General features: G+C 39.5%; 1 protein-coding gene across 3 annotated transcripts in view; it reads left to right on the forward strand.

Moving 5' to 3' along the window:
- The window catches only part of ACE2 (angiotensin converting enzyme 2), a 47,507-nt gene that overhangs the window by 20,041 nt on the left and 14,234 nt on the right, over positions 1-13,232 (forward strand). For all 3 annotated transcript variants that reach the window (XM_070462634.1, XM_070462632.1, XM_070462633.1), the window contains 6 exons: positions 1,209-1,306; positions 3,513-3,682; positions 5,394-5,620; positions 9,983-10,127; positions 11,949-12,047; positions 12,728-12,850. In XM_070462634.1, the coding sequence (XP_070318735.1) occupies positions 1,209-1,306; positions 3,513-3,682; positions 5,394-5,620; positions 9,983-10,127; positions 11,949-12,047; positions 12,728-12,850 (862 nt within the window). The remainder of the gene's footprint in view (positions 1-1,208; positions 1,307-3,512; positions 3,683-5,393; positions 5,621-9,982; positions 10,128-11,948; positions 12,048-12,727; positions 12,851-13,232) is intronic.

Below are 13,232 nucleotides of genomic sequence, written 5' to 3' on the forward strand. Positions count from 1 at the left end.
TAGAACTGAGCAGTTACTCCAGATGAGGTTTGACCAACAAAGAATAAATATGGTGCTGTGACTTCCTTTGTTCTAGACACTGTAATTCTATTCATTTACCTTAGGGTGACATTTGCATTTTGGAAGCCACATCATACTGTTTGTTGGATCCCTTTTGGTCTTTTACATGTGAGCTGTGTTTCAGCCTGATGTCATATATCACATATTTCTATAATAGCTATTTCTTTACAGTTGAAGCATAGGACTTTGCATTTATCTCTATTTAATTTTATCTTTTAAAACATGTATTTATTGGCATATTCTTCAGGTAGTTATTTAGCTCCATTCCTTTGGTGCCAGAATTCTGGTCCTGCTGTTACATTGATTTTTTTTTTTCCAGATCCATTTTCTGTTTTAGGGTTTCTGACCTTGGAATCCAGTTGAACATTTGTTTGAGATGTTTGAAAAGTCACTCAGTTAAGTAGATTACTATAGTATAGTAATAAAAGTGGAACTTAGTTACTCGTTATTAGCAGAGTTTCCTGAATGATAATCCTATATGCCCTCTTTTCTTTTCCATTATAGTTTATTACAGGATATTGAATATAATTTCCTGTGCTATACAGTAGGACCTTGTTGTTTATTCATTCTATATATAAAAGCTTACATCTGCTAACCCCAAACTCCTAATCCATCCTTCCCCCATTCCCTCTTCCCCTTAGCAACCACAAATCTGTCTATATGCTCTCTCTTAAATTCAGTATCATAGATTACTAACAGTTTAATTTGTAGTATTTTGTCCCATGTATGAGGGACTATATAAACCTATTTCTAATCTATAGTAGCTATGATGTCCTATATATTTAATACATTGTGCCTTTGAATTGTGATTTAAAATGAAAGAGACAGGGATGATTCCCTATAAGCTTTGCCTCACCACATCACCTCTTGCCATTTTAACCTTTTAGAGGAGACAGTAAAAGAAGGGAATGTTGAAAATATAAAATAAGAGAAGAGGAAAAGAGGTAGTGAAAAGGAAACACAGGAACTATTGAGTTGGCCAAAAAGTTCATTCATGTTTTTCTGTAACATCACTTTTTGGCCAACCCAATAAATTAAATCTAAAATACTCTATGGCCTGTTTACCAGTCCTACCTCATGTGCTATGTAAAATCATGTCTATACTTCTACTATCTTTATCACATATTAACAAATCTTTTTTTTAATAGGTGATATGTGGGGGAGATTTTGGACAAATCTGTACTCTTTGACAGTCCCCTTTAAACACAAACCAAGCATAGATGTTACTGAAAAAATGAAGAACCAGGTAAGAAGAAGACACCTTGAAAACTAAATCCTCAACCTCATTCCTTTGTATGCTACCTTTCTCTTCTTATGTTATAAAGTCATGTAAATGAGAAAAATTTCAAGCTATTTTAAGTTTATTTCTTATGTAGGTGTCTTTTCATAAAAAAGTAGTTTACAATGACAGTGACATTAAGTACCTAGAATAAGTATGGCATTGATCTTGCTGAGAGTAACTAAAAGTGGAGATGACCTGGTTTTCCATTAAGCAATAAAATGTGGAATTGTGAACTTATGATTCTTTCTAAAGTTAGTCATTGCTATGTAGTCAGTAACCTCTATGAATAGGGGGAAAAAAGGATATCTTTAGGAGATTTTTGCATATTAAAAATCATTATTGTTAAAGATACCATAAGAGTCTGCAATGGTTTGCAAAGAAACTTTTTGTTACCATCTTGGAATAATTGTTTTAATTCTCTGTGTTCCCTTCCATTGATGAAAGCATATTATAGTTGTAATTATTTTTTCTTTATCGAGCTAATACTCTACAATTCTGGGTAGAATCTATAATCATACATCTATTAGCTGTGTAAAATTTTTCCAGATCGTTGCACTGTGATTTACGTTAGTATTTATGCATTGCTTGTGAACAGTTTTAAATCTGTAAGCAACTACGCAATGAACCCCTTCACTTGCATAACATATTCCTGAGATAAGTCCATAGCAGAATGAAAACGTGAAGCTTCAAGAGCCCCCAAACTCCTGCAGCTGTTCTAGCCCCATTTTACAATTGAGTAGCAGCAAGGGCTCATTTTTATATACCTCCATAGCCTGTCTATGGTGTTTTCACACCTACCATCTCTCCTAATGTTATGTTTACAACAAATCTATGAGACTCTCAGGGCAGATATTGTGATAGTTCCATGTCATAGGTGAGGAAACTGAGGCTTGGGTAAATGATTCACCCAAAGTCACAAAGACAGTCAGTGGCAATTAAGGTTGGAACCCAGAATTTGCAGTATTTCCAGTCTGGTTTTCTACCCATTCATTCTTCATTCAACCAATATTAACTGTGCTTGCCAGTCTACACTCTTTTGGTATACGTTCATTTTTCCTTAAGAATACCTTAGTCACCAATAGCAGTATTGTCTGACGTTAAGCCTTTAAAGGTAAAAAACAATCCATTGTGTCTCTTATACCCAGTTTCATATTTTCATGGCGGACATGGGAGAAGAAATTAACTGGTTTTTAAGATCAGAGGAAATTTTCTGTGTCACTAAAAGGTGATTCATGAACTATCTGCCAGTTATACAAATTTAGTTTGACTGATGTATGGGCTTTATCTCCAAAGAAGTCTTGGTCAGCTCCAGGGACACTGGTTCCCAGAAAGATTTGCTGAATGGCAGGCACCTTCTGCTGCCCTTCTGCAGTTCCAGAATATTCTGAAAGTTTAGGTTCCAATACAGACTGTGAAGCCAAGGCCTAGCTACCCACTGGCTGCTGGGTCACATGTGGGCCTTTTTTACTTCGAAAGCATGTGACTTCATGTTTGCTTTATTGTTTGTGTCTTCCTCTGACACAAACACTAATAATCCCCAGCCTAATACTGGGGCCTTGTTCACTGAAAGAACTCAATCAAGAGTTGTTGTCTTGAGTTGAACAGTTTTTAGCAAAGAGAAGGTTGTTACTACTTGTGTTTATACCTGGAACATAAAGAATAAAGGCAGAAAAATTCATACATAGTCACAGTCTACTCCTGACATTTTAATGCACTTCTTCATTAAAATTATACTATATAAGTATTTCACATATTTTATCTTCTCACTATTATTTTAAAAAATCAATAAAAATTCTTTATAAATTCAATCTATTTAGGTTTTCCATTCCACAAAGGCATCATTATTTATTTAGCCATTCTGGAGGCTGTTTCCACTTTTCCCTCTATTAAAAATTATTTTGTAACACTTATACAATTTGTCAAATATATTTTAATTGAAAAATAGTAATAAAAATCATTTAAAATATAATTCTTTGACCTAATTTCTGAGAATTTCCTAGGTTAGTTCGCTAGAGACTGGATTACTGAGACAAAGAGTATAAACACTGTGAAAGCTGTCTGTACATGTTACCAAATTGCCTTTCAGAAAGGCTCTGCCTTTGTACATACCGAACAAAAGAATGCTGTGATTTTAATGCTACAATTAAATGCTGTTCTTTTTCTCCCCCAGTCCTGGGATGCAGAAAGGATATTCAAGGAGGCCGAGAAGTTCTTTGTGTCTATCAGCCTCCCTCACATGACTCAAGGATTCTGGGACAACTCCATGCTGACTGAGCCAGGCGATGGCCGGAAGGTGGTCTGCCACCCCACAGCGTGGGACTTGGGGAAGGGTGACTTCAGGTAGTGAGACTGACGTTCACACTGCCAGTAGTCAAACGGGAGACAATGGAGGGATGAGGATGAATTTGGATTCCTTGTCTGCTTCTCTGAGCACTGAAGAGAGGAGTGAATTTTCCTTTAATAGAGGCTGGGAGTCCATGAGACCACATCTCGGTTTCCAAGGAAAAGGGGATTGTCATCAGGCCCTCAATTGCACCTTTAGACAGTTTACCTTGTCTGAAATAATATGCACTCATGGTCATAAGTATGGTGGTGCCCCCATTAGGAAAGGCTTGGTGTGAAGATTTATGGAAGATGGAATATATGAATCAGACATTAATCCCCCCTCCCTGTTTCTTTCTTTTGAGTGAACTAAGACAAGTGGATAGAAAATCTGGTATGTATCATAGGAGAAACACAGAGAGTACTTAAATCGTCTCTTTAGGCTTTGCAGGTCTCTGCTGCAACTACTCGTGTCTGCCCTTGTGGCATGAAAGCAGCCAGAGACGATACAGAAACAAGTGGTTGGGGCTGTGTCACAGTAAAGTCTAATTTATCACAAGTGGCCAGCTGCAGGCCAGAACTTACTGACTCCAGTACTAGGGTAAGGTTGGAAAGTGAGGACGTGTATATAAGCTTCCTAGCACAGGATCTTACACATAGTAGACATTAAGTAAGTACCTATTCTTATAATTGTGTCAAAGAGAATAGAGAAAAACCAAAGTTAGAAAAAGAGGTCATATTGGGTGTATAAAGGAGATTGAGTTTGTTCCTGAGCACTGAGAGTCCTTAAAGGGTATTTATCAGGGGGATGGTGTGCTCAGAGTGGTGGGAAAATGACAACACCTACTGAAATATGACCCCTCCACTCACCTGCCTGAAACTGCTCTTGCCAAGTTGAAAAGGACTGGTATGTAATTGCCAAATGCAGTCTTTGGGCCACAGCAGCATGAGGCAGTGTTGGTTGGTTGTCTTTGACCTGTTGTTTTTCACTAGTGTCTGCATTGTCCTCCCTTCCGGACTTCTTTGACTTCTCTCTCTGTCTCCTTTTCCTCTCTCCACCCTGTACATCCCGGGGCCTCCTGGGGTTTTGTCCTTGGCCCTCTTTCCTTGCCATCCTACACTAGCTTCATGGGCCATCACATCCACTCCCCTAATTACATGCTAATGATTCCCAAGTGTCAATTTCTAGCCCCCCCCCCTTTTTTTTTGACTGCTTCTCTGTCCTAACTGTCCCCAGCTGCTGGCTGTGTCCCCATTCTTTTCTCAAGCCATCCTCATTGAACACTTCTAGGAAGGTCAGTTCTTGTCCCTTCCTGCCATCTACCTGGCAAACTGCTGTGCTTTAATCAAGGTCCAGCTTGCTCATTGCATCTTGAGTCATGCCATTCCCAGTGCTTCCAGAAGACTAGGCCTGCATTTACTCATCGTTATGGCCAAGGCCATGCCTGCTGATCACTTGTAGAGTACTTGCCTCAGAGTTTTCATAGTAGAAGACTCTGTTTGTCTTCCTTTCTATTAGTCTGTGAGTAGGAGGAAAGGATTCAGCCCTGCCCATCACTTTATGTTGAGCACCTAGAACAGTTTCTAGAACATATAAGGTAGGTCCTCAAGATTCACTGGTCAATACATCTTGGAAATGTGATCCATGCTATAGAAATCCCATATAACTCTTATGATGAATAAGCGAAATTCAGGGGGGCTCATGTTAATCTTGCCCATTTTTGTTGAGGATCAAGATGTGCACGAAGGTCACCATGGATGATTTCCTGACCGCGCATCACGAGATGGGCCACATCCAGTATGACATGGCGTATGCCGCACAGCCCTACCTGCTCAGAGACGGGGCCAACGAAGGCTTCCACGAAGCTGTTGGGGAAATCATGTCACTGTCTGCAGCGACACCTCACTATCTGAAAGCACTTGGTCTTCTGGAACCTGATTTTTATGAAGACAATGGTATGCACATTTTTCTCATGGCTTCTTTTGGGTATTCTTTAGTCTGACATGGGCAAAGGTATTTATTGCCATGCATAGGATATATTTAATTTTTGCCATATAAAATATAATGTATTTGTGGGGAACTGGGAATTGCTTCTGGTTAAAAAAAAACAGTATATAACATAACATGCCAAGTTTTGTTTTTGTGTCTTTGAGACGAGGTAACTAAGTGAATGATCTTGGGACTCTAAGAATCATTTAGCAGAAAACTTTTATTTTACTTTACTTGTTGTTGTTGTTTAGTCACTCAGTCATGTCCAACTCCTTGTGACCCCATGGACTGTAGCCTACCAGGCTCCTCTGTCCATGGAAATTTCTAGGCAAGAATACTGGAGTGGGTTGCTGTTTCCTTCTCCAGAGGATCTTCCCTACCCAGGGACGGAAACTGTGTCTTCTGCATTGGCAGGTGGATTTTTTATCACTCAGCCACCAGGGAAGCCCAGAATATTTTTTGAAAGATGCTAAAACAGACCCACAGAACTGAAATGCCTTATCCAAGGTCACCTAGCTAGTTAGTGTCAGAGTTCAGATTGAATTCCCCAGTTCTACGTAAAAACCTCAATGATGGAGCTGGAACAGATTCTAAAAATCACTTTGTAGAGGAAGCAAGCTGAAGGCATGAGAGGGAAAATAACTAGCCCAAGGTCAAAAAACAACATGGCAGAACCAGAACCAAAGACCTAATCTACAACTTTCCCCATAATTTTATGGGAATATTATGGGAGTTCTTAAGGAGCAGGTGGTAGAATACAAAGATTGGAAGAGACGGAAACATTTTTTTTTCATCTAGCTGAAGCATGAATTTGTCCCATAACATCCCCTCAGATCCAGGCCATCCTTCAGCATCTTTGTTTGAGGCAGCCTTTTTCTCTTTGGATGATCTGGACTTGATGGAACCCAACAAAACTCACGTGATCCAGATTTTTTTTTTCTGTGAGGATTCTTTCTTGTAAAAGAAGGACACTTAGAGCCAAATATGTTCTTCTTTCCCATGTTTTTCTCTCCCCTCATTTTAGCCATTTGGGACATAAACATCAGCTCTGCTGACTGGTACATTTAGTCAATGAGGTCAAGGTCGTAAGCTCCATCTTTGTGTGGGCAGTTCACTTTGCCTTGACTTCCGACTCCACACCTTGACGATCTCACAAGTACCTGGGAGTAGGTCACTGTAAAGCCTTCATCATGTCTGAAAAAGTATAAGCACAGACCCAGTGGGTAATAGACAAGTAGCAGTATCCTCCCAGGTACTGCAACAGAGGAAAGGGCTTTCACAGTAACCACACCTGTTGCCTAATTTTAAATTATCATTCTCAAGTCAATTCACAGAAAAGTGTTTTATCATTTTTTAATATTCCTTGACAGCAGGCAAGGATGATTAAATCACTGGTTTGAAAAACTCCTGCTTCTTTCCTTGGCTCTGCTCCTGATCTGTGAATTATATTTGACAAAATAAAATCCTTCATTCCTTCTTTTTCTCTTTCTTTCTCCCTCTCTTCCTTTCTTCTTCCAAAAGTGTTTACTGAGCACTTACTATGTGTAAATCATTTTTAAAGACACTAGAGATACAGTGATGTGCCAAATAGATAACGGCCCCCTGGTTACATTCCAGTGAGCTGCATTTATACAGTAGGTATCAGCTCCACTGTCCTTTGACACCACTGCTGCTGCTGCTGCTGCTAAGTTGCTTCAGTCGTTTCCGACTCTGTGCGACCCTATGGACAGCAGCCCACCAGGCTCCTCTGTCCCCAGGATTCTCTAGGCAAGAATACTAGAGTGGGCTGCCATTCCCTTCTCCATTTACACCACTAATAAAGGATAAATGAAATAACATAATTTGTTAAAGCATTTTAAACTCTCATAAGGAAGATATTTCTAAGGCCTGAGGAGGCCTTACAAATAGCTGTGAAAAGAAGAGAAGTGAAAAGCAAAGGAGAAAAGGAAAGATATTCCCATTTGAATGCAGAGTTCCAAAGAATAGCAAGGAGAGATAAGAAAGCCTTCCTCAGTGATCAGTGCAAAGAAATAGAGGAAAACAATAGAATGGGAAAGACTAGAGATCTCTTCAAGAAAATTAGAGATACCAAGGAACATTTCATGCAAAGATGGGCACAATAAAGGACAGAAATGGTATGGACCTAACAGAAGCAGAAGATATTAAGAGGTGGCAAGAATACACAGAAAACTGTACAAAAAAGATTTTCATGACCCAGATAATCATGATGGTGTGATCACTCACCTAGAGCCAAACATCCTGGAATGTGAAGTCAAGTGGGCCTTAGGAAGCATCACTACGAACAAAGCTAGTGGAGGTGATGGAATTCCAGTTGAGCTATTTCAAACCCTAAATAGATGATGCTGTGAAAGTGCTGCACTCAATATGCCAGCAAATTTGGAAAACTCAGCAGTGGCCACAGGACTGGAAAAGGTCAGTTTTCATTCCAATCCCAAAGAAAGGCAATGCAAAAATGTTCAGACTACCACACAATTGCACTCATCTCACATGCTAGTAAAGTAATGCTCAAAATTCTCCAAGCCAGGCTTCAGCGATATGTGAACCAGATGTTCAAGCTGGGTTTAGAAAAGGCAGAGGAACCAGAGATCAAATTGCCAATATTTGCTGGATCATAGAAAAAGCAAGAGAGTTTCAGAAATTATCTATTTCTGCTATATTGACTATGCCAAAGCCTTTGACTGTGTGGATCACAATAAACTGTGGAAAATTCTGAAAGAGATGGGAATACCAGATCACCTGACCTGCCTCTTGATAAATCTGTATGCAGGTCAGGAAGCAACAGTTAGAACTGGACATGGAACAGCAGACTGGTTCCAAATAGGAAAAGGAGTACGTTCAAGGCTGTATATTGTCACCCTGCTTATTTAACTTATATGCAAAGTACATCATGAGAAACACTGGGCTGGATGAAGCACAAGCTGGAATCAAGATTGCCGGGAGAAATCAATAACCTCAGATAAGCAGATGAGATTACCCTCATGGCAGAAAGTGAAGAAGAACTAAAGAGCCTCTTGATGAAAGTGAAAGAGGAGAGTGAAAAAGTTGGCTTAAAACTCAACATTCAGAAAACTAAGATCATGGCATCTGGTCCCATCACTTCATGGGAAATAGATGGGGAAACAGTGCAAACAGTGTCAGACTTTATTTTTTTGGGCTTCCAAATCACTGCAGATGGTGATTGCAGCCATGAAATTAAAAGACACTTACTCCTTGGAAGGAAAGTTATGACCAACCTAGATAGCATATTAAAAAGCAGAGACATTACTTTGCCAACAAAGGTCCATCTAGTCAAGGCTATGGTTTTTCCAGTAGTCATGTATGGATGTGAGAGTTGGTACTATAAAGAAAGCTGAGTGCCAAAGAATTGATGCTTTTGAACTGTGGTGTTGGAGAAGACTCTTGAGAGTCCCTTGGACTGCAAGGAGATCCAACCAGTCCATCCTAAAGATCAGTCCTGAGTGTTCATTGGAAGGACTGATGTTGAAGCTGAAACTCCAATACTTTGGCCACCTGATGCGAAGAGCTAACTCATTTGAAAAGACCCTGATGCTGGGAAAGATTGAGGGCAGGAGGAGAAGGGGATGACAGAGGATGAGATGGTTGGATGGCATCATCAACTCAATGGACATGGGTTTGGGTGAACTCCGGGAGTTGGGGATGATGGACAGAGAAGCCTGGCATGCTGCAGTCCATGGTGTCGCAGAGTTGGACATGACTGATTGACTGAACTGAAGGAAGATATCAGTAAATTTAAAGTTCATGGTACTTCTGATTATCCTGGATAATCAGAGGAGGGAGGCTGTTTTTTCTTTGTTTTTTTTTTTTCTTCCCTGGTTTACTGGCTTTTGGCCACATCTGTTTAATATCCATTTATTTAGCAAAGACTCACACAGGGCATCGTGTAGCAGATACCAGTTTAGGTATACAGTCTTGAATGAGACATTGATAGTAACTGCCTTCATGGAGCTTACAAGAATAAACAGTATGACTAGGAAAGCATATGAAATAGCCCTACTTAGCTCTGACAAGAGGTAGTTAAGGAAGGCAACTGAAACTAATGCAAAAAAGAGGGTTACTCGTGGATTTATTTAATCTATTCTATCCAAGGCTTCACCCTACTTCAAATCCCTCAGCTGAGAAAATGAATAAATACATATTATTATGTCCACTGTCAATATTTCTCATGTGATCATGCTTATAGTAAGTATATCTTGAGGAATAATATCTTGAGATTAGGAAATTATTGGACACAAAATGTCTACTGTCATCCTCATCTTAATATTTATCCTTTCCCATTTTCCTTTCAGAAACAGAAATAAACTTCCTGCTCAAACAAGCACTTACAATTGTTGGAACTCTACCATTTACTTACATGTTAGAAAAGTGGAGGTGGATGGTCTTTAAGGGTGAAATTCCCAAAGAGCAGTGGATGGAAAAGTGGTGGGAGATGAAGTAAGTCAGTGAATATGCACGCAATCAGTAAAATGTTTTCTCATGGGTTTGCTGTTTATTTAAAAACATCTAATTGGCCTATATAGACACACACACACTCAAATTAACTACTTTCTTTTTATTAAGTATCCATTTGGGTGCCTTCTCAGATAACATTTCCTTGGCCTTGCCTACTCCCTCAAAAGCAGGGTCAAGTGACGAAATTTCTCATGCTCTATCTTTTTACATGTTGAGGCACCCATTAAACTCTGATATTATTTAGGAAGTAATCAATGTGTTCATTTTCATTTTTTATTTTGTCCATTCTTTGAAACAAAAATTAATAACCCCGTATTTTAGGTAGGTAAAGCACCAGGGATCCAAGGCTGATTGTTTGCACCAGGGATCTGAGGCTGATCGTTTCTGATGTTCTCTTTGACTTCCAAGAGCTTTTAGTTTATGGACGAATGTGGAAAATGAAACCACTGCAGTGTGTTGAATTGTGATGGAGGGTGTGGGGATCCGTGAGCATCCAAGGGGAGATCCAAAGCCCTGGCCAGTGAGTCAGATGAGGAGAGACATTCAAACTGAGGTTTGAGAACAATGTGGGAGTTAACCAGGTGTACGTAGAAGGGAAAGGAGAGAATTCCAAGCAAGTGGGAGCCTGCCGCATTTGGGCAATGGATGGTGATGCCTTTCAATAGTTTCAGTGCTACGTCATTCTCACTATACCCCAAGTGCTTTGCACAGGGCCTGGCTCAGACAAGTATGAAATAGTGATGAAAGTACTACTGAAGAAGATGGAAGAAAAGCGATCTCCCCACCATATTAGTCAGACTCCTGTTAATGATTTTTCTTTATTTTTCCTTTTTGGAGAGAAGATCTACAATTATAATATTTAGCCCCACATTCATAAGTTGAAGTCAGTGCCACTATTCTGCTAAGATTCTTTCTGTTGACATAAATCCTCCATGGAAGAAGGAGACAGCATCTCTAATAACTGTCTCTAGCATTTAAGTATTACCAAAATTATGTCTATCATGATCCCACATTCAGAAAGGACAAATGTATGCAAACAATGCCAAATACATGGTTTCTGCACCTTTTTATCCTGATTAAATTTTTGACCTCTTTTAGTTTATTTCCAAAGGTACATGGAATCAGGCCCTTAAAATGATTCATTGTACTCTATTCAGGTAATAAGTCCACATGAAGTCTTTTCTTAGCATTGGGGATTGTGGCTGGCCCTGGAACTATAAAGATGACCAAAACACAGCCCTGCCTGCTAGGTGCTGAAGTCTCCAGGGCAAGAAGGAGCTGTATGTGAATAATTATAAAACAGAGAGAGAAATGACAAAGGAGGCAGAGCTAGAGAAGGCCTAGGGAGCTGGAGGGCTTGCTGTGAGACAGGTGCTTGGGGTCAGGGGCAGGGCTCATAGACGAGGGGGCATTTGAGCTGGCCTTGAAGAATCAGTAAGGTTTCAATTTTAGAAAATTCTGCCTACCAGGAGCCCATAAAATGGTGCAGGAGAGGAATTTTTAGGACTTTCATTGTATGGTTTGGTCACATAATACACTTTATGAAATTGGTGTTTTGATGATACAGCTATTCTTCAATGGTATAGACTGGCTAAATTAACAAAAAACAGAGATGATTACATGATGGGGTTTTTTTTTTTCTCATGATGGGCTTTATTCTGTAATTCTTTACACTGTTTCAATTTCACCTGACAAAAAATTCCAATAGAAATGCCATTGGCTGATAGCACTGCACAATGGCACCATCTATACTTTCTCTTGATGAGCGACCCACAGCTAATATACCTTCTTTTTCCTCCGAAGGCGAGAGATAGTTGGAGTGGTGGAGCCTCTGCCTCATGATGAGACATACTGTGATCCTGCGTGTCTGTTCCATGTGGCTGAAGATTACTCGTTCATCCGGTAAGTGACAGTTTTCTTCTGTTTCACTTCTAGAATTTGTAAACAGAGTGACAACTTTAACATCTCTATCTCCATTCACCTCCCCCTTAGAACCTCAAAATAGATGATCGGTTTCAATTCTTTGTAACTGAACATGGTGTATGGAGTTCAACAAAAGTTACATGAAATCCTTTTCTCCATGAACAGGGAATTTATAGTCTCCTTGGGAGCAGTAAAAATGTTTCTATTTGTCTCCTTGTTACTGGCAGAGTTCAGGGGGATTATAATAGAGCATTTTTAACTTGAAGTCCCAAAATCTATGTTCTTCACCCATTAGCTCCAGATCTTGAATTTGCTGAGTCTCAGTTTCTTTATTTGTAAAGTAGAAATAATATTGTTGATTTGCCAGAGGGATCAATTTTGGCATAAGTGTGTGAAAAGGCTATAAATTGGTAAAACACAATACAAATGTGAGCTCACATTTAACAAGATAATTCTGCCTTTTTTTCAACTGATACATAAATGCAAGTATGATGAGTCTATAGGGTTTGTGTTTGGGTCTTTCTTGAGTGAAAAGAGGTTTAACTGATACTTCTTTGGTTACTGGGGCCTCAAAATTTAAATATATGTCCCAGTCTGTGACTTAACCACAGAAACTACACACGGGACAGCTCTTTTCTTTTCCTTTATCTCTTTTACAGGTATTACACGAGGACCATTTATCAATTCCAGTTTCATGAAGCCCTTTGTAAAACAGCTAACCATGAAGGTGCCCTGTTCAAATGTGATATCTCAAATTCCACTGAAGCTGGGCAGAGGCTGCTGTAAGAGATACTTCAAAAACATTGAACCTCTCATCCTATTTAATGTTACTCATTTCCATGCCTAGGTTTGAATTTGATTTCTTTGTTCCAAAAAAGAAAATTTGGGGACTCAAAATGTCTTCATCCATGAATTAAATGTTTGTTTTGTGATCACACATGAACCTGGATCCTGTGATGGCTACTCAGGCCACTTCCTCTCCCCATGTCGTAACTACAGAGCTCTCTTTGTAGTAACCAGGGGGAGGAGAGATTGAAAGATGAATACATCTTTTACATGCCTTCTTGTCTTATTTGCCAGGAGCAAACAGTCAAACCAAAGAGGAGTAACCATAGATTGTACATGTAAACAGAGGTACATCTGGAATCCTTCCAAAGGCACTGA

Source organism: Odocoileus virginianus, unplaced genomic scaffold (genome assembly GCF_023699985.2).
Source record: "Odocoileus virginianus isolate 20LAN1187 ecotype Illinois unplaced genomic scaffold, Ovbor_1.2 Unplaced_Scaffold_6, whole genome shotgun sequence".
NCBI classification, from domain to species: Eukaryota; Metazoa; Chordata; class Mammalia; order Artiodactyla; family Cervidae; genus Odocoileus; species Odocoileus virginianus.